Raw genomic sequence first — 21,085 nt, 5'->3', positions numbered from 1 at the left:
CAGATTTTCTGGTGGATTTTTCATTCATTAGGGTTTTCAGTACATTTATCTAAAGCCATCCTTTTAAATTTGGTGTAACTTTAATTTTCTCAGACTCACTAGAATATATGGAGAGAACGGTTCAGAATATTAGCATGGTCAAGTTAATAATTATGCGGTGGATTATGTATTAAACCATCCAGACACATCAAAGATACAGTCGTCCTTCTGAAGTCAGCTGCAGGACAGGAATGAAACTGCTCAGGGATGTTCCCATGCTCAGGGATGTTCCCATTAAAACAGATACAGAGTTAAATGGCTGTGATGGGAGAAAACTGAGGCTGGATCAACAACATTGTAGTCAATGACCTAAATTACAGAGTGAAAAGAAGAATATAAATATACAGAATCAAAGTATTCCAAAACATCTTGTATGCAACAAGGCACTAAAGTAATACTGCAAAAAAACACAAAGGAATACACTGTTTGGCCTAAATGCAAAGCATTATGTTAGGGGCAAATCCAACATAACACATCACTGAGTAACTACCTCCTTATTTTCAAGCATGGTGGTGGCTGCATCATGGTATGGGTATGCTTGACATTGGCAAATACTGGGGGTTTTCAGGATAAAATAAACGGAATGGAGCTAATTACAAGCAAGATCCTAGAGGAAAACCTGCTTTACACCAGAGAATGGGAGGAATTCACCTTTCAACAGGACAATAAGCTAAAACAAGGCCAAATCTACACTGGAGTTGCTTTCCAAGAAGACAGTGAATGTTCCTGAGTGGCCAAGTTCCAGTTTCTGCTTGAAAATCTATGGCAAGACTTGAAAATTGCTGTTAAGCCATGATCCAAAACATTTTGACAGAGCTTGAAAAGAATAATGGGCAAATATTGTACAATCCAGGTGTGCAAAGATCTTCTAGACTTACCCAATAAGACTCACAGCTATAATCGTTGCCAAAGGTATTTCTAACCTGTATTGATTCAGGGAGCTGAATACATATGCAAATACTATATTTTAGTTATTTAATTTGTAGAAAATAAATAAAAAATCAGTTTGACATTAGTATTTTGTGTAGATTATTGACAAAAAATGACAATGAAATCAATTTTAATCCCACTTTGTAACACAATAAAATGTTAAGAAATCCAAGGGGTCTGAATACTTTTGCAATTCACTGTATGTGGATGCACGTGACATTCCAGCAGCTTTGAGAAAAACGACTTAAGGCTCTATTCAATCGGCATCGTGGAAGTTCAGCTTTACAGTGTGATTGAAGTTTAAAGGCAATGGGCAGTGCTTTAGCAGAGACTGCATTCACGGTAAACACTGCATATGTCGGCTCAATCGGAAATGACCTTAGTTGCGCCTGTTGTTCACACACGTATCTCTCTCTCTTTGGCTAGAATGGTCCCACCGGATCTCGCCTGCCTTCAATCATTGAGGACATGTATGTCCATTGTTAGAGCATTCACTCAGCTATCTTGTCAATATAGATAATCTGCCTATAATCTTGCTAATAAGCGTGGCGTGTGCTAATGGATGCAAGGCTGTCAGGCTGGACTCTCTGGACAGTACGGCATTCATGAGGTCTGATTACATTCTGCCCTATTATTTATGCCCTTTAAATACTGATGTGACTGGGAGGAATTACAGAGAATCAGCACAACTGATGTGGATAACATTTTGATTAAAGCCAACAGGGATAATGTATTATATGGTTATAATGCATTGTACTGTAAGACTTGCCATATGTATGTACCCTAAGTCTTCATGATTTCATAACGATTCTGACTAAATACATTTTTTTCAGTCTGTTGAAAAATGTCTGCATTGAAATACATACCAATTTGCAATGCAGGAATATTTTTCATGAAAGTTAATGTTGCACTTACAACACTGTAAAAGACACATTGTTATGGTCCCATTCCTAGTATGGGACTTCATACCCTTGGACTTGTATTACGGAATGGAACCATCTGCAGTTAACCATTTCACAGGTCTACCCTTAATACCTTGACCTTCCATAGCTGGCCCAGTGAAACAGTCCCATGAAGGGAACTCCCACTCCCAGCTATCCAATGACTTGATCCAACGGTCCTTTTATAGCCTTTGGAGCTGCAGAGATGGATGCAATGGCTCCAGAATCAATTAACTAGAAAGAAAAGACCGGAAGCTAACCTCATGCTGCTCCATTTAATTGTGATTTGACTCTTTTAGCACAGTGATTTAAGATGATACGCCTTTTCCCCCCCTAACCTATCAGCTATAAATTACAGTCGAAGCAAAGTACAAAATAATAATTTGGTTTCGCAATACGGGGCCAATTTCATTTGGGGAAGCCATTGCGATTGAGTCATGCTTTCGATGTGTAAATCCAAATGACCAAAAACAATCCCTGGTTAATGTATTTTAGCTCAGCGGCTAACCGTTAATACGGTGAAATAGGTGTTCAATGAGCGGGTGTGTTTTATTCATCTCGCTCGTTAGTGGGAGCGAATCCAGATGAGACAATTACTGGCTGAACTCCAACACACAGGCTCATTATGCCAAGTACAGCGAACGAAAATGACTGAAAAGTAGGTACGTTAGAATGAGAGACACGTGTGTTAGAATCGAGAGGGGAAAAAAAGACTAGGGCAAAACTTCCAGTTTAGAATAATCATATAATTAGTTGTAGCGTACAAAAGACTGTAGCCTACAGCAATGCAGAGTTTGGTTATACCGTTTTGGCAACGTCATCAATATGAATCTACACAGAGATTAGTTAATGGCTTAACGGCTTCTTAGCTACAGTGTTCCTGTGTACTGCGCAACAGAAGAAATCCAAAACAAGCCTAATTTCACAGTAATTACTCGTTACCACACACACTCACAATCAACATCCAATCTAGTTCAACTATGGCTATAAACTTCAATGCATGACAATGACAGCAGCTGTCCATATCTAGAAATCCAGGGAAGATCCAACCCTAATTCATAACACTTATCTGGAGTGAGTTACCTCTTTTACAGTAAGCTAGAAGTGTTTATTTTGTTACTTCTCTCTTTGTATGTGGTAATGCTGCGCTATTGCCAAACAAACTTGGGCTGGTTAAAAGCGGTTGCTCCCTCGACTCCCATTGGGTTCTATGTCTTCTTCTCTCAGCTACTGCAGGGTGTCTCCTGGTGAATGGAGCCTGAGGCTGATCCTGGGTCAGTTCCTGGGGCGCTGGTGGTGGTAGAGGGGTCACTGGAGCCGTATTTAGTCTGCAGGGAGCGGCCCACGTAGCTCCAGTACTCCCTCCGGATGGTGTCCTTCTCATGGGCCAGGAGCTCACAGAGCTGGGGTGAGAACAGGAGGAGAGGGAGGGGGGATGGAGAGAGACAGAGAGAGGGTTAGGGATATAGCAGGATTAAAGGGTTGAAGGTGCAAGGGACGAGAGATGGACAGAGTGGACAATATCTATTTACACAACAGAGCAGAAAGATTAAAGGAAGAATTGATGTGGTAATGTTATGTGGGGTAAAAAAAAAACAGATAATGTTCACTTTATTGCTCAAAGAATGCCAAATCAAAATGTTTATTTTTGCATTGTCTTGCAACCCAAGGGTTTGTAACTTTGTGCTGATTTGCTAACACTTGCTTGTTTGCTTATGTGCAAATCGAATTACCTGGTCATTATTTATATTCCATCCATTACCACAGCTAACATAGCCATGGTAGACATACTGGTAGTGAAGTAGCTGGCTAGTGGCTACTCAACATACATTTTACACCTGTCACGGTTGCACTAGCATTGAGAAACATCCTTTTTCTAAGTTAATAAAGGTGGAAAAATAAGAATCTCATTTTCAACAACCAATTTAATGAAATCCCTTCCTGCTGCATGCATTTCTGATTAGCCGGAACTCAAATATGCATCAGAGCTCCTGTAGCGCATTTTCTGACTGGGACAATGCCCATGTTGATGATTATAAGCATAGCCAAGTTATTTATTTATTTTTAAACAATTGAGAACAGCAAAAAAAATTAAACACTTCCCAAGAAACCTAATTAACTCCGACAGACACCCGAGCATTTAGTTGCCCAAAATAGAGGCAACATACGAGCTGTCACTCAAACTGCCAGGGACTGTCATTGGAGACTTGGAAAAACATGCAAGAAATCCGGTGCGATAGGATAAAGCGTTTTCAAATCCGACTTGTTGAATAATTCCGACTGATTTTCCTTGTTCCTCAGCCTTGAACTCTTTGTGCGAGGGCTGCTCTACCCTGATTGACTCTCAGTCAATGTTTTATACTCGAGGTGTACAAAGGAAGATGTCTCGGCTATGGTAGAAGACACAATTTCCATTCTCTGCACATTGTTGCCAAGTTCTTCAGCATCTACACAAGTTTCCCAGTGCATTCCTGAGGGATCCCCAAGATGAGATGTGCACATTTCTGTTCGGGCCGAGCACTAGCACATTTGTTTCAACTCGTCAAAGCTTGGTGTTTAGTTGAATCAAGTGTGCTACTGCTGGGCTAAAATAAAAATGTGCACTCCCTTCGGGTCCTCCAGGAAATTGATTGAGAATCAGTAATCTAAAGACTTTCACGTGAGTGCACAATCCCACTTCTGCACTAAATTAGCTTAGAGTTGGGATTACACTACTTTAGAGTAATCCCAAATAAGATAGTGCCTAATGTCGCATACATTCGGTCCATGTGCTGAACTATCCTTTTAAGTGGGAGAAGTCCCCATGTTGAACTCTTCTTTTAAATCAGACAGGTCCCCATGCTGAACTATCCCTTTAAGTCTAGTAGGACAGCGTGCTAAACTATCCCTTAAAGTCAGATAGGTCCCAGTGCTGCTCACCTCCAGGGCCTTACTGAGGACTTCCTCCTGGTGTCCCGAGGTGTTTTCCAGGGAGTCTTCGTAGATGTCCACCAGGAAGCCCAACAGGTAGGGCGAGCAGTGGGTCTCCTTGAGCTCCAGGATCTGCTCCACGAGACCCGGGTGGGACGACAGGCCCAGGTCCTGTAGAATCCTGGGGGGGGGAAGAGGGGTGTGAAAAGCGTAGACCAACTCCGCAAAAGCAGTATCCCTATTCAGAGCTCCTAAACCAGGGGTCGGCAACCAGCAGCTCTTGACCGACCCCCCCCATGGGTTTGGAAAGATCGGGACTATCTGAGATTAGGGCTGCTGTGGCAGTCATTACATTTTGACAGCCGGTTATTGGCATGCAAAAGACTGTCGGTCTCACTGTATTTTACCATTAATTACCATAAACATGTTAAGCATCTCCACACATACAAGCCACTGATGCGGGCCTTTGGAACATCTACAATTTAAAAAGTCTAATAAATAAATGTAATATACACCATCACAAAACATCCATTATTTATTTTAGTCAGGTCTAAAGAAACATTATTATATGAAGAAAATGTATTTCAGAAGAACAGAATATGAGTTGGCCTACAGTATGCCTATGTTATCTGGCTATGCTCCAGGCTGTAGGCTTGTTCATTTAGCTGAGAAGATATGCTTAAGTCCTGTGCCATTATTTTATTTTACATGATTTTATAGTAAGAAGAATATAATTTAACGTTTATTTCTCCCATTATGGAGCAAGTGCGCATATATGAAGTGGCTATGTTGAGCATAAAAGTGATAATTTGAAACAGGTCCTATATGCTACATTTAGAGTTATTTGGCAACTTTAGTTGAGAATGACATAAACCTTATGGGCTGAATGGTACGACTATAGGCTATTGATGGTTTGAGAAAGTAGCAAAAAAAAAAAGCTTGTGCTCCGTTCCTTGCCTCAGGCTGCACATCTCTTCTCTCATCAAATGATCATATTTTCACCCGCCATCAGACTATTCTGAATTGAATCTTGTCTTTACTAATATGAAAAAAATAATAATAATACATGTCATCTGTTTGCACTCGAATAGCGAAGGGAGGCCGTGCGCTTTCCCGTCGGTCCGTTTTGTAAGCTACTTCGGTTTTATAGCGGAGCATGCATGTGCTTTGAGAAATAAATCTAACACTTATTTTACTCCACTGCATCAACCACTGTTCGAGGCGCATGCTGTCGCTGCCCGACAGGTGATATTCAGCCCAAACTCTGTATGCCATGGGCCTTCTAAACTTGTTCCTGCAGCTACCCAGTGCTTAATTTGGGAAACCAAGTGTAATCTGTTCGGTAACATCGACAATAACATGTTTCTCTAAACAGTTGACAGCCCGTCTGCGTGCTCGAGAAAGGAATAAAGGATTGAGAGATGGAAACGCATGGTGGTGAGATTCTGTTTATCTAAAGATAATGTCACCCAATTAATTGAAAATATAAAAAATTCCCTATTACTAGGCGATTCAAAATCAAATTCACTCATTGTAGGCTAACTGTAAGGTGCCATGCACAATCAGTGAACCAACAGCATCGCCTAGGGCTATACGTTCTCTACCAGACTCATGGATATAAATGTTGGAGCACAGCTTAAGTAAACCAGTCCATCCACTATGCATAATAATACAGTCCACACTCAAAGGCGATTACTCAAATTTGTTTAATTTTGGAGTATAGGCTAGACCAATTATGTAGCAAAGGCATCTTAAATCAGTTTTGTTTTCTGCCATGCATAATATGCAGTTGGCTGTGTATTATATAATGGCACAATCATAACTTCAATTCAGGTGTTTCTTTCGGGCTCATTTGCCTATGCATAAACTGCAGTGGGATTATTTAAGATACTCTTTGAAGAGGTCGGGTTTCAGATTTTTTTTGGAAGATGGGCAGGGACTCTGCTGTCCTAGATTCAGGGGGGAAGCTGGTTCCACCATTGGAGTGTCAGGACAGAAAAGAGCTTTGACTGTGCTGAGCGGGAGGGCCAAGAGACCAGAGGTAGCAGAATGGAGTACTCTGTATGGATTGACATGGGTAACTGGGATCCCGGGAACACTTCTAATTCCCCCCCCCCAAAAAAAATGACAAGACCCAGGAAATTATATTTTGCCCCAATGTCGGCACTAAAGCAATTCCATAAGATACACAACATGTGCAGCATCAGATTAGCAAAAAATGTAATAGCACATTATCAAAACAGGTTGTCGCATGGAAGCCTTTAGCCTAGTGTATTTAGTTCACACAAAGCACACGCGACCCGATTTGTTAATAAACCCTACAGGAAACCCCTACAGTATAGCCTATAAATAGCGTGTGCCTCTTTGAGCTGTCATTGTGACTCCAGTCATACATTTGATAGGCCTATGCACAATTCACTACATAGGCATCTCTGTCACAGACATTAAGTCTGTGAAAACCAAAATCCTGACTCCTGTCTCGCATGAAAATTCTTTCTTCTGTAATCCATAGGTTACATTATCAAAGCACGTCTCGCCTATGCATGTCAAAATACCGCTATAACATTTCCCCCACTTCTCATTCTTGCTGCCCATATGAGAGCTTCGGTAAAGAATGTGTGATCAACATACGGTATGAGAGTAGATATGGATATTTTATTAAACAGAGTTGGTCCCAGTTAAGATACCTTGATATTTAAACTATTTCCACTCTTCATCTGACCATTATTCATGAGCTGATCTGTTATCTGTATAATCATCAACTCGATTTAGCCAAATATAGGAGATAACCTCCAACTAATGACAGAATATCTAGCAAGCTTAGCAACTTTGGTCATTTGACTTTTGTTTGACTGCCGTTAGAAAGTTTGTATGATTCGACAACGCTATACACGGGGTGTGCTGTGTCGAGATGGATTACTGCTGAAATGCCCTGAATTGAGGAACATGATACCGCTCTGAATTTATGAACCGCTTGTTTTGCAATTCACATCAATGCCGATCAAACATTTACTCTATCATTACTAAATATCAGTTTAATTTGCTCTGACATCTTTACATAGTGGGGCAACCAAGCCGACAAGGTGGCGCAGCGCCCATCTTATTTGGGGAGAACCCTGGCATAGTGGCCATATCTTGGTTTTAAACGCTTTAAATGGGCACTTCCAATTTGCGATATTTCCTGGGACTCTCGTGATAAATATGAATTATTCCCGGTATTGAAACTTCGTAGATTTAGGAGAAAATAATCATCCCTAGTACACAGGTTGGGGTGTAGATTTTGAGCATAGCCTGAAGGTAGGGAGGGGCAGTTCCTCTTGCTGCTCCGTAGGCAAAGTGCCATGGTCTTGTAGTGGATGCAAGCTTCCACTGGAAGCCAGTGGACTGTGCAGAGGAGCGGGGTGACATGGGAGAACTTGGGAAGGTTGAACACCAGGCAGGCTGTGGCAGTCTGGATAAATTGCAGGGGTTTGATGGCACAAGCGGGGAGCCCAGCCAACAGGGAGTTGCAGTAGTCCAGACGGGAGATGACAAGTGCCTGGATTAGGACCTGCCCCACTTCCTGTGTGAGGTAGGGTCATACTCTATGGATGTTGTAGAGCATGAACCTGCAGGAGTGAGTCACTGCTTTGAGATTTGCAGAGAACGACAGGGTGTTGTCCAGGCTGTTTTTCCTCACAAAAAGTAACATCACTCCTGTAGCATATTTAATGTATGTTCACGAGATTGATTCTCCCTACACCTTCACCAGAAACGCTGAGTCCACTGCTCTGTGACCCTGAAAGTCAGATTTCATGGTAATTTGATCTGACTGCTATCCGAGGTGCTGAATATCAGATATTGCTGCTATTGGCTGGCAAAGGCTCAAATGTATTGTGTGGCTCTCTCAACACTGTTTGTGAGGAAAAAAGGGCTCTTCCGATCATAAAGGTTGCAGACCCCTGTCCTAAAGTAAACATGGTGACTTAAATTTTTTAAATTTTTTTGTCATTTAGCAGACGCTCTTATCCAGAGCGACTTACAGTTAGTGAGTGCATACATTTTCATACTGGCCCCCCGTGGGAAACGAACCCACAACCCTGGCGTTGCAAGCGCCATGCTCTCCCAGCTGAGCTACAGGGGACATCTGCTGGTGGGGATAGAAACTTTCCAGGACAATACATCGATTCAATCACACATAACTGTAGTAAAACAAAACTGCACAGTCATATAGTAAGTTAAGTGTGTTATTACCCATAACGCTGTAGACTCGTTATTATGTAGACGTTATTAATTATGTATGATTTAATTCCCTACTGAATGAATCCTGTATGACACTTACCCTTTTAAATAGTTCCACACACTTTCGTTGTGGGGAGCCTTCTTAATCTGTTTGAGACTGTACCTTAAAAAAGACAGAATGAGAACACATTCATCACATATGTCCGACGTAGCACACTGTAAATCTTTGCCCAGTCCAGAAACAAGCCCTACCCCATTTTCAAAAACAATCCCTTACCCATGGAAATTCTAAAGGGTTTGATAGGTATAATGCTGGAAGTCCTACCAAGCCTATCAGAAGGCAAGGTGGAGTTACTATCATGTTGCTCATACCTGTCACATCCTTTCAGATAAATGGAGTGGGTAGGGGCTAGGAGGATGAAGTGCCAAATGGGTAGCGGCTAGGAGGTTTTTTCTGGACCAAGCCTTTCCCATGTTCAGTTTCTACTCAACAGTAGTAAGGTGTGGGGCTGACATGAGATACAGCTTGTAGGGAAAGCAGGTACATACTGCACTTCTCTGTTGCGTATGGCTTGGTCTGAGTAGCCTTTCGTGTGCGAGATGATGTAGTGCCTCTGGTTCCATGCGGAGTTGTTCCTCACATCTTCCTCCAATAACTGCTCCACATACTCCAGCTCACTGTCCCACAGATTGTACTCCTAGAAAATAATACACACTTATTTAGTACTGACACACACACTCCATAAAAACTAACTTAGTAGAGGCATACTCTAGCTTACTGTCCCACAGCTTGTACTTCTGGAGTACACTTATTTAGTACTGACAGACAAACACACCATTGTCCTTGCTATTGTGTATTCCAATGGCATGTGACCATTCTGATTTGTGATTCATATTCACTGCACATAAAGGATTTTCTTGTTCAGAAATCGCCATTCATTCTGATATCCTAGAGACATATTTTTGATCCATCCGCTACTAGACACTTTCCAAGACAATAATCTACAATCTATTCAGTCACACATAACTGTAGTAAAATAAAACTGCAGTCATATAATCAATGCAGTCCATTTCAGAGAGCCTGTTTGGTGGCAGAATGCAAATGTAACTTCATTTACATAGACATGCAAAAATAAATTATGCTAATCAACAGCGTTTGGTTTCATTACCATAAATCTGGAGCTGATAACATATTCAAAATTGGGCCATTGAGTCTGAGGTAGGCTACATTCACAATGCTTTTTCAGTTTGATTGCAAATCATGTAACACTACTGTATGACGCTACTAGCTAACAATTCACCATCGGTTACAAACGCAGCCTGGTTGTTGAGGCTCCTACCATGATGACCCACTGTCTGTGCTGCCAGGCATGGTAGTTCTTAGCGTCCTGACTTAGGATCTCTGCAATGAACTCCAGTTCCTCCGAGGGGTCGTTCAGCCACTCCACCACCATTCGTCTATGGTGCCTAGGATAGGGAGCAGACGGTTAAGTCTTTGTGTAGAACCGAAGAAGAAAAATACGAACTTTACTGTCCAACTTGCAGAGAACGGAAATGTGTCTTTATGCTCACAACCCAATGTTGTCATCCAACCACATTTGTAATTTTTTAAAAGTATAGTACACAATATATTACATAAAGTAGGTTCTTAAAGAACCATAGAGTTTAGTCTGCCTCAACTATGGTCGGATTGTGATACTGGTATAGCGACAACACTTAAAATCTAGATTGGCAGAGCTCACCAGACTTGGTAGTTTTTGGGCTGGTCCTCGATGATGGCTGTGATGTACCTCATCTCCTCTCTCAGGTCCTTCTCCAGGGCCTGCAGTAACACTCGCCGGTAGTGCCTTCACACACACAAAATGGAGAGAGGAAATGTTCACCCTTTCTTTATGGTCTTGCACTTTTCATTTTCGAAGGAGAGGATAATATCTAAGAAAAGTATTGATTTTCTACTGTTGTGTTCATAAATCACAATAACACCTGCTTACCATACAGTGTAATTTGCAGCGTTCAGTTCAATGGCTTCAGCTGTCAGCGCGAGTGCCCTGTCGCTTTTTTCATCATTCTTCAGTAACGCTCGGAAATAGTCATACACATCTGTGACTATTGGAGACAAATGTGACATGTTTGGTGTGCAAAGTTTCTGATGCAAAGTCAAATAAAGTGACTTCAGAGTTATTTAGTAGGCTAAATGCATGACATTGACAACATAAAACAATATGGATGTCTGGTTTTAAATGATATGCTAAGTTTAATTTCTTACACTTGTCAGAGTAGGCAATCTTCACAACAGGATTGGGACCATCATCTTGAGGAACAGGCTCTAAATCAGCCCACTCTTTTCTGTCTCTGTATGTGAGGGGAGACGGGAGGGAGAGAGGGGAAGGTAAAGATAGAGACATTAGTGAATGGGGTAACTGTTCAGTCTCATTAAAAGTGATACCTGAAAAAATCAGGCCAATTGTGGTATTATCGAATTGGCCTGATTTTTTCAGGTATCACTTTTAATAAAATTAAACATAGAAAACAATAACTTGCTAATTGTAAGTTTATCATCAATTACAGATCAAGCCATGGCGAGCAATGGCTAGTTAGCGAACTACCTCACACCGGTTAGGGAAGTGGGGAAAAAAATTATTCTCCACAGAGAATAATCTTTGACTTCACATACTCATCGTCTCCTCCTCGGCCCAGCTAGCTACTGTAACTAGCAACGCTACTTAGCCTTGCCTAACTAGCTAGCTTAGCCTACCTGTAAAACACATAACGGAACGGGTCTTCATAGTCAATCTCGGGCTCTTCCTCGCTCCTCCTCTCCTTCTGAAGTACATTTGAAGTTTCTTCAATACCTGACATTCTGTAATAAACTGGTCTTTCGGTTGCAGGCTGAATAAGAGCTGCCTTATTTGTTAGGTCGGACGTCTGTGATATTGCACTCATGGACGTCATTTCCTCTGTTTTGTGCAACTCTGTTAATCGTTTTACAAGGAACAGTGTACTGGAGCACGTATGGTCCGCGTAGTGGTTGATATATATATATATATATATATATATAAAGGAGTTTTTAAAACGAGTGTTTATGTCCGCAATTTGTTACCTCATTCTCGAATAAATAGTCTTCAAAACGGATGAACATATAAGGTGTGTTTTGTAAGTATGCACACAGGTTTACCAAAGAAACTATTACATTGGGCACGAACATGTATTTCATTCCCTACACCGGATTAGTGGAATGGAAACAGTGTTTTGAATCTTTAGAAACAAAAGATTCAGTACATCGTTTTGAGTTTAAGAATGACACGTTTTAGCAAGAATTTATCCCATCACTGGTCTATCCACAAATGCCAAACGACCAAGGAGAGGGGTTCCCCCTACTGACCATCTACTGTATGTACTGTACCAATTATTCTTCATGGCTTGTCATTATAATGGCAATTGACATGTTCACAGAACAGCAGAGAAGTGATAAATGTACTATAGAACCTGTAAGTGTCTACTAAAATAATTAAGTTTAAGTTCAAAAGTGCTTTTTCCATAAAGACCGATACCGTGTCAGTGGATACTTTTCAAAAAGCCCTTTATTTTTTGAACACATGACAATTCATCATGTCATACAAAAGTCATTAGAATCTAACATAATTGTACATAAAGTTAACCACAAGCTTATCGTAGGCTGATGTGTAAGTTGGAAGTATAAAAACAATTGCTATTATCCATGACCATTCAGGTATAAGTAACCAGATGGAATTCAACCTCCTTTGTTCAGCAGAAGTCACTGTTTGCCATTGCCGTTAATGGGCAGTTTCTTGTAGGCGTCAGAGTCTAGGAAGGCCTTGATTTTGGGACGGGCAGACATCTTCTCGACAAAACTCTTCAGGGAGGGGAAGGTATCCAGGCAACTGGAGCAGAGCACCAGGTGGTTGAGCAGCACTTCAAAAAGATTGTAGTCGGCAAACGAAGGCTATGTAGGATATGGAGCAGAAATATAATCTCTCATTATGGCATTATTAACTTCAATGGGGATACCTGTTCTACTCATTCTAGTTTTGTGATAGGTAACAGACGGTACTGTGATTACAAGAGAACCAAACCATTTAGTATCTCCATTTGGTAAATTAGGCTTTTTTGGGCCACACTACTGATTGCAGTATGTACTAAATTAGAACTCCATAATTTAAGAGCCCTCTTTTTGGGTGCATTGCAGGATCGGTTACCTTGTCGCCAACAAGATAACCAGTCTTGTTTTTGGCCATCACAGCTTCAAACTTGTCGAGGTGGTTAGGAAGGTCTTTGACATATGGGTCTTTACCAGTATCCTATGAAAAGGAGAATGTGATTAATCATAATGACACTTCATAAATGTTTACCCATTAAGCTGCATAAAAAAAAAACTTTGAACCAAATGTTTTTTTACTGCACAGTACAGGTAAAAAAATTTTATGAACTGTACCCTTAGTCCGAATTTCAGCTTTGATGAATACTTACGTATTCCTGGTAAATCATTTTTACGTATTTAAGACGAAGGTCCTCAACGCCATCACACATCATGTCAATGAGGGCAGCCTCCTTGCCATCTTTCCCATAGGCATCTGTGTGTGTTCGAGTTAGGTGAAAGTATAATTAACATTTCATGGTTATATTTGATCTATTTAAAAAGGATAAATAGAGTGAGGAAAACAATGTAAATATATGACATAACGATTGAGATAAATTACCATGATTGCGGCCCAAGTGCCTCAGAATGGCATTTGACTGGTACAGGGCAAATCCTCCATCTTCGAACTTGGGCAACTGACCAAATACCTAAAACCAAAAAATGGAATTGTGTCATTTATTATAGAGTTTAACAACTAATAGGGACATGGGGTTTACATATTTGTTGTAGCTGAATCAACCCTACATTGATGATAACAGAAGATAATACAGGTAGATACTGCAACACAAAACTCATGAGGTAAATCTCTTTCCTTAAATATGAATAACAGAAAGCACAGACGTAGATTGTAGAAAAAAAAACAGTGTACAATAAACAAATCGATCCTCCTTCAAAAGCACATCCCAGCTGTTATCACTAGACCATTATCACTGGCTAAACTGAACAGGTTGACAACAACCGTGTTGTTGGAGCCGGCATGCTAGTTGGCTGTGGCGTCATATGACTAGGTGCACTGGACGGTTTTCACTGAAGAATACTGTACCAAGTTAGCTAGCTGAATAAACTAAGTTAGTCTATTCCTAGAAAACATTGAACTGCTGTAGTTTACAACAATTATAGTTTCTGAGGTGGAAGTTGGGAGAGTTATATTTGGGTGTTTCAGTGAAACGTAAGTGAGGAAGGCCCCGCTCTCTCGCTTTCCCAGATGTTTAGTTCATTTCATTCCGATCTCCTTTGCATTATTGTAGCCATTTTCTGTAGCCTGTCAACTATGCCTCTGTCTATCCCTGTTCTCTCCTCTCCGCACAGGCTATACAAACGCCTCACACCGCGTGGCTGCTGCCTCTCTAACCTGGTGGTCCCTGCACGCACGACCCACGTGGAGTTCCAGGTCTCCGGCAGCTTCTGGAACTGCCGTTCTGCGGCCAACAAGGCAGAGTTCATCTCAGCCTATGCTACCCTCCAGTCCCTCGACTTCTTGGCGCTGACGGAAACATGGATTACCACTGAAAACACTGCTACTCCTACTGCTCTCTCCTCGTCTGACCATGTGTTCTCACGTACCCCGAGAGCATCTGGTCAGCGGGGTGGTGGCACAGGAATCCTCATCTCTCCCAAGTGGACATTCTCTCTTTTTCCCCTGACCCATCTGTCTATCTCCTCATTTGAATTCCATGCTGTCACAGTCACTAGCCCATTTAAGCTTAACATCCTTGTCATTTATCGCCTTACAGGTTCCCTTGGAGTTCATCAATGAGCTTGATAAGTTCCTTTCCTGAGGATGGCTCACCCCTCACAGTTCTGGCTGACTTCAACCTCCCTACGTCTACCTTTGACTCATTACTCTCTGCCTCCTTCTTTCCACTCCTCTCCTCTTTTGACCTCACCCTCTCACCATCCCCCCCTACTCACAAGGCAGGCAATACGCTTGAACTCATCTTTACTAGATGCTGTTCTTCTACTAATCTCACTGCAACTCCCCTCCATGTCTCCGACCACTACTTTGTATCCTTTTCTCTCTCGCTCTCCTCCAACACTACTCACTCTGCCCCTACTCAGATGGTAATGCGCCGTCGCAACCGTCGCTCTCTCCTCTTCCATCCTATCACCTCTTCCCTCTGCTCAATCCTTCTCCCTCCAATCTCCTGATTCTGCCTCAACAACCCTCCTCTCCTCCCTTTCTGCATCCTTTGACTCTCTATGTCCCCTATCCTCCCGGCCGGCTTGGTCCTCCCCTCCTGCTCCGTGGCTTTGAAGACTCATTGCGAGCTCACAGAACAGGGCTCCGGGCAGCCGAGCGAAAATGGAGGAAAACTAGACTCCCTGCGGACCTGGCATCTTTTCACTCCCTCCTCTCTACATTTTCTTCATCTGTTTCTGCTGCTAAAGCCACTTTCTACCACTTAATTCCAAGCATCTGCCTCTAACCCTAGGAAGCTCTTTGCCACCTTCTCCTCCCTGCTGAATCCTCCTCCCCCTCCCCTCCCTCTCTGTGGATGACTTCGTCAACCATTTTGAAAAGAAGGTTGACGACATCCGATCCTCGTTTGTTAAGTCAAATGACACTGCTGGTCCTGCTCACACTGCCCTACGCTTTGACTTCTTTCTCCCCTCTCTCTCCACATGAAATCTTGCGACTTGTGACGGCCGGCCGCCCAACAACCTGCCCGCTTGACCCTATCCCCTCCTCTCTTCTCCAGACCATATCCGGTGACCTTCTCCCTTACCTCACCCCGCTCATCAACTCATCCTTGACCGCTGGCTATGTCCCTTCCGTCTTCAAGAGAGCGAGAGTTGCACCCCTTCTCAAAAAACCAACACTCGATCCTTCCGATGTCAACAACTACAGACCAGTATCCCTTCTTTATTTTCTCTCCAAAACTCTTTAGCCAACTCTCTTGCTATCTCTCTCAGAATGACCTTCTTGATCCAAACCAGTCAGGTTTCAAGACTGGTCATTCAACTGAGACTGCTCTTCTCTGTGTCACGGAGGCTCTCCGCACTGCTAAAGCTAACTCTCTCTCCTCTGCTCTTGTCCTTCTTGACCTGTCTGCTGCCTTTGACACTGTGAACCATCAGATCCTCCTCTCCACCCTCTCCGAGTTGGGCATCTCCGGCGCGGCTCACTCTTGGATTGCGTCCTACCTGACCGGTCGCTCGTGGCGTGGCGAGAATCTGTCTCCGCACCATGTGCTCTCACCACTGGTGTCCCCCAGGGCTCAGTTCTAGGCCCTCTCCTATTCTCGCTATACACCAAGTCACTTGGCTCTGTCATATCCTCACATGGCCTCTCCTATCATTGCTACGCAGACGACACAACTAATCTTCTCCTTTCCCCCCCTTCTGATAACCAGGTGGCGAATCGCATCTCTGGCAGACATATCAGTGTGGATGACAGATCACCACCTCAAGCTGAACCTTGGCAAGACAGAGCTGCTCCTCCTCCCGGGGAAGGACTGCCCGTTCCATGATCTCGCCATCACGGTTGACAACTCCGTTGTGTCCTCCTCCCAGAGTGCGAAGAGCCTTGGCGTGACCCTGGACAACACCCTGTCGTTCTCCGCTAACATCAAGGCGGTGACCCGATCCTGTAGGTTCATGCTCTACAACATTGAGAGTATGACCCTGCCTTACACAGGAAGCGGCACAGGTCCTAATCCAGGCACTTGTCATCTCCCGTCTGGATTACTGCAACTCACTGTTGGCTGGGCTCCCTGCCTGTGCCATTAAATCCCTACAACTCATCCAGAATGCCGCAGCCCGTCTGGTGTTCAACCTTCCCAAGTTCTCTCACGTCACCCCACTCCTCCGCACACTCCACTGGCTTCCAGTTGAAGCTCGCATCTGCTACAAGACCATGGTGCTTGCCTACGGAGCTGTGAGGGGAATGGCACCTCTGTACCTTCAGGCTCTGATCAGTCCCTACACCCAAACAAGGGCATTGCGTTCATCCACCTCTGGCCTGCTGGCCCCCCTACCTCTGCGGAAGCACAGTTCCCGCTCAGCCCAGTCAAAACTGTTCGCTGCTCTGGCACCCCAATGGTAGAACAAGCTCCCTCACGACGCCAGGACAGCGGAGTCACTCACCACCTTCCGGAGACACTTGAAACCCCACCTCTTTAAGAAATACCTGGGATAAGATAAAGTAATCCTTCTACCCTCCCTTACCCCACCCCAAAGAAAGAAAAAAAAGATATTGTAAAGTGGTTATCCCACTGGCTATAAGGTGAATGCACCAATTTGTAAGTCGCTCTGGATAAGAGAGTCTGCTAAATGACGTAAATGATAACAAAGGAATTATCCATTCCCCACTCACACAAGTGGCTTTCAGATCTCCCTTCATCCAGTCTGCAAAGTCCACCACGATCTCCTTCCACTCCTGGCCCTGGTCGGCCATCATGATTCTCATAGCGCCACAGCGCCCTGTGGTAAACAAGGGTCTCTGTTAGCACAGGTGAACCAAAACAGATCTCAAATCATAACAGACAATTTGACACAGATCTAACAAGTCATACATAGCACTAGTGTTGGGCAAATACAGACTAGTTAAAATTGTATTGAAAAAGGTACAATAAATGTTGTAAGGTGAAGTAAAACAAAGTTTGTTATTCTATTTCCCTTTGATTAACATGTTCAAAGTTTGCTTCCTTATTGATGTACAGCAATAGTAGGGCTATAAAAAGGCAGGTTCTATCCAGAAATAAAACTATACCTTCTCTCTGGGATTATTTATACGACCTTTCTTCATTATTCAAGTCCAAAACCTTTTTTGGGTTCAATGAACCCTTAGTCCCATGACCCAATTGCTCACCAGTGCACTCCACATTAATCTGGGTCACATGCTCCTGACAGAAAGCCAGCCCTTCTCATTGCTAAAGCGCCATGAATAATGTAAACAGACAGAAGGAGCACCAGTACTTTGGAAACAAATGTTTCAGTATATGAACAGTGATCATGGTGGCCAGCTGAGCCAAACTAATACTCCCAAGTATTTTCTGTGATAACAATCAAAAGGGATGGGTGAGGCTAAACTGCCACTGTGGGTGAAATCCAGGTCATATCATCTGTGTGAAAGATCACACATGGTGTTGAGATTACCTGGAATGACTTCACCTACAGTTTAAAACCAATAGAAACACAATATTGAGTATTGATTCAAGCTGCTGCAGCAGGCCATTGCAGCATTTTCCAAACTCGGTCCTCGGGACCCCTAGGGGTAAACATTTTGGTTTTTGCCCTAACACTACACAGCAGATTCAAATTATCAAAGCTTGATGATTAGTTGATTATCTGAATCAGCTGTGTAGTGCTAGGGCAAAAAACTAAAAAACTCACACAGTTTGGGAAACCCTGGGCTATTGGGTAATGAATGACATAAGGTCTTAGGATATGACACTTAAATTAAAGTTCATGAATATGCGCAGTAGCATGTGCAAGGTTTTTGTCTTTCACTTCAAACAATCGTACTCCATCACAATACATTTATGGCTGTCAAATTGAAGGAAATATTTAGTAATAAATTATCAATATGAAAAGCTTATAACAGGGAATACACTCTCCAATAGTAGGCTATTATTACTTAAAAACAATAGCCAGGCTCTATCATGTGATGTTGAATAGGATTAACTGACTCCACATACCTCGGACTCCAAAGTAAGTAATTGTGTAGGGACCCACTGGGGAGAGGAGATAAAAGTCAAGTTATTCAAAGAAACTACATTGATTAAAACATTTTTTGTATTAGTCAGACTTATTACATGGATTCAGACAGGTCTGTTTTGTGCCCCGTTGCCATTTCAATTAATGACATAGCTGATTGAAGAAAGTACAACTGCTAGACTTTTTTTTAACCAAAACTATCTAGAGAATGTATTATCAAATACTACGGATTTAGTATGGTATAGTATTAAGTGCTATTTGCATGTGAAAATGCCATGCAACATTAACTTCAATATTGCTTTACATAATTTTGTTGCCAAACAAATGTCAGTGTGGCCAGTGTGGTGTCTGTAGCTTTTTAGCATATCGAGTATCCGGGTCATTTCAGGTCTAGTTAGCCAACAGGCTGAAGTTCCCCCACACCACTGTTATGTAAGGAGCATAAAAATCGTTGGCCACTGTCTGACAACATATATCTCAACCGACTCAACAATAGACATCCTCGAATGCGAAGTTTTAATATGCACATGAAAACATTGCAACTTTAGCTAGCTAGAATGAAATGAATTAAAACGTCAACCATGCATAACTGAGTGGAAGGGCTATCGGTTGTGTTGTTACATAAGAACCCTCGGTTTACGCCAAGAAAATAGCATAACTTCCAGCTAAGTAGAGTGTTTCTCGGTCGTATTTTTCGTTTAACGTGGAAGATCAAGTTGCAAAAACGATTAGGCCTAGATAGCTAGGCTAGTTCTAGTTAGCTTACTTAAAAGGCATAGCGAGTGCACGACCGACTAAAGGACAGACAGCTGACTGTGCGCTAGTATGAGGTGTAAATCCTAATTTAGATTAGCTATTGCACATCGCTTTATAATGTTTAAAAGCCATTACTTACTTTTGTGCTGCAAGAGTCGTGGTGGCCCTGACAGTAACGAGTGAATTAAACCTGTGATTGAAAATGGAACGGGGCTTCTCCTTTTCTTCTAAGCTCCTAAATACACGCCCACATTTGTCGTTTTCTGCAAAGTCATTATGACTTTCCATCACTGAAGTTACACTGTTGCCTTGAATGAGTTGCAAAGCTTCTTTGTTTCCAACAATATGCTGTAGTCTTGTGATATCAATAATGCAAATCCCAAGCGAAGTCTCAAGCATGACCTTCAAGGTCATAGTCACATTCTCATTGTCTGCAAGTCAATTGCTTATTTACAGTGGTGGAAAAAGTCCTCAATTGTCATACTGGAGTAAAAGTAAAGACACCTTAATAGAAAATTACTAAAGTGAAAGTCACCCAGTGAAATACTACTTGAGTAAATGTCTAAAAGTATTTGGTTTTAAATATACTTAAGTATCAAAAGTAAATGTAATTGTTAAAATATACTTAAAAGTATTAATAATTTCAAATTCCTTTTATTAAGAAAACTAGATGGTACCATTTTCTTGTCTTTTAAGTATACGGATAGCCAGCGGCACACTCCAACACTCAGACATAATTTACAAACAAAGCATCTGTGTTTAGTGAGTCCGCCAGATCAGAGGCAGTAGGGATGACCAGGGATGAGGAGTATTTATGTCTGTAATAAAGCCCTTTTGTGGTGAAAAACTCATTCTGATTGGCTGGGCCTAGCTCCCAAGTGGGTGGACCTATGCCCTCCAAGGTCCACCCGTGGCTGCGCACTTGCCCAGTCATGTGAAATCCATAGATTAGGACCTAATGAATTTATTGACTGATTTCCTTATATGAACTTTAACTCTGTAAAATCTTTGAAATTATTGCATGTTGAGTTTATATTTTTGTTCAGTGTACTTAACTGTAATATCACACTAGGTCTATTCTTTGGAACAATATAGGCTCAATGACTTGAGGGAAGGTGTGTGCTTTTTTTGTTTGTCTCTGGAAGGTTCTTTGTGCTATTTAGGGGTAACTCAAATGTGAGTACTATACATCTACAGACAACTATTATGGTAATTTCTCATGGTCTGCATAAAGACTTTTGTGGCCAGCCAGTGCATACCAGAAAATCTGTTTATTATTCTGAGTCAGCCTGTCTAAATCTTTGAAAAAAGGGTTTCAAAAGGGTTCTTCGGCTGTCCTCATAGGTTCCACGTAAAACCCCATTTTGGTTCTAGGTAGAACCATTTTGGGTTCCATGTAGAACCCTCCATGGAGAGGGTTCTACATGGAACCCAACAATGATTCTTCAAAGGGTTCTCCTATGAGGACAGC

At 42.2% G+C, this 21,085-nt stretch overlaps 2 protein-coding genes across 2 annotated transcripts; both read right to left on the bottom strand.

Moving 5' to 3' along the window:
• Positions 1-1,662: 1,662 nt before the first annotated feature.
• On the bottom strand, positions 1,663-12,020 carry LOC121535261 (protein farnesyltransferase/geranylgeranyltransferase type-1 subunit alpha). The gene is made up of 9 exons (XM_041842145.2): positions 11,797-12,020; positions 11,308-11,393; positions 11,033-11,147; positions 10,784-10,888; positions 10,382-10,508; positions 9,591-9,739; positions 9,142-9,204; positions 4,830-5,001; positions 1,663-3,313 (listed from the first exon to the last, which is right to left on the bottom strand). The coding sequence occupies exons 1-9, from the start codon at positions 11,991-11,993 to the stop codon at positions 3,134-3,136; spliced, it is 1,194 nt and encodes a 397-aa protein (XP_041698079.2). The 5' UTR covers positions 11,994-12,020; the 3' UTR covers positions 1,663-3,133.
• Positions 12,021-12,604: 584 nt separating this feature from the next.
• LOC121535268 (glutathione S-transferase P) lies at positions 12,605-19,849 on the bottom strand. Its single transcript, XM_041842158.1, has 7 exons — positions 19,754-19,849; positions 18,840-18,875; positions 17,516-17,622; positions 13,760-13,847; positions 13,530-13,633; positions 13,259-13,360; positions 12,605-13,005 (listed from the first exon to the last, which is right to left on the bottom strand). Coding segments are annotated over exons 1-7 (627 nt in total). The 5' UTR covers positions 19,755-19,849; the 3' UTR covers positions 12,605-12,816.
• Between the last annotated feature and the right edge of the window lie 1,236 nt (positions 19,850-21,085).

The sequence above is a fragment of the Coregonus clupeaformis genome, chromosome 2 (genome assembly GCF_020615455.1).
Source record: "Coregonus clupeaformis isolate EN_2021a chromosome 2, ASM2061545v1, whole genome shotgun sequence".
NCBI classification, from domain to species: Eukaryota; Metazoa; Chordata; class Actinopteri; order Salmoniformes; family Salmonidae; genus Coregonus; species Coregonus clupeaformis.
The sequence above is the reverse complement of the archived record's forward strand: the minus strand, read 5'-3'. Positions and strand labels throughout refer to the sequence as shown.

Excerpts from the sequence above, each read along its gene's own strand:
- LOC121535261 (XM_041842145.2), bottom strand. The coding sequence starts at position 11,993 with ATGACGTCCATGAGTGCAATATCACAGACGTCCGACCTAACAAATAAG. Across the intron at positions 9,205-9,590 it reads ATACGCAACAGAGAAGTGCA|GTACAGTCTCAAACAGATTA; the intron begins GTATGTACCTGC and ends GTCTTTTTTAAG. Across the intron at positions 3,314-4,829 it reads TCCTCAGTAAGGCCCTGGAG|CTCTGTGAGCTCCTGGCCCA; the intron begins GTGAGCAGCACT and ends TTCTCACCCCAG.
- LOC121535268 (XM_041842158.1), bottom strand. Across the intron at positions 17,623-18,839 it reads TACTTACTTTGGAGTCCGAG|GGCGCTGTGGCGCTATGAGA; the intron begins GTATGTGGAGTC and ends TGTTTACCACAG. Across the intron at positions 13,361-13,529 it reads AAATGATTTACCAGGAATAC|GATACTGGTAAAGACCCATA; the intron begins GTAAGTATTCAT and ends TCCTTTTCATAG.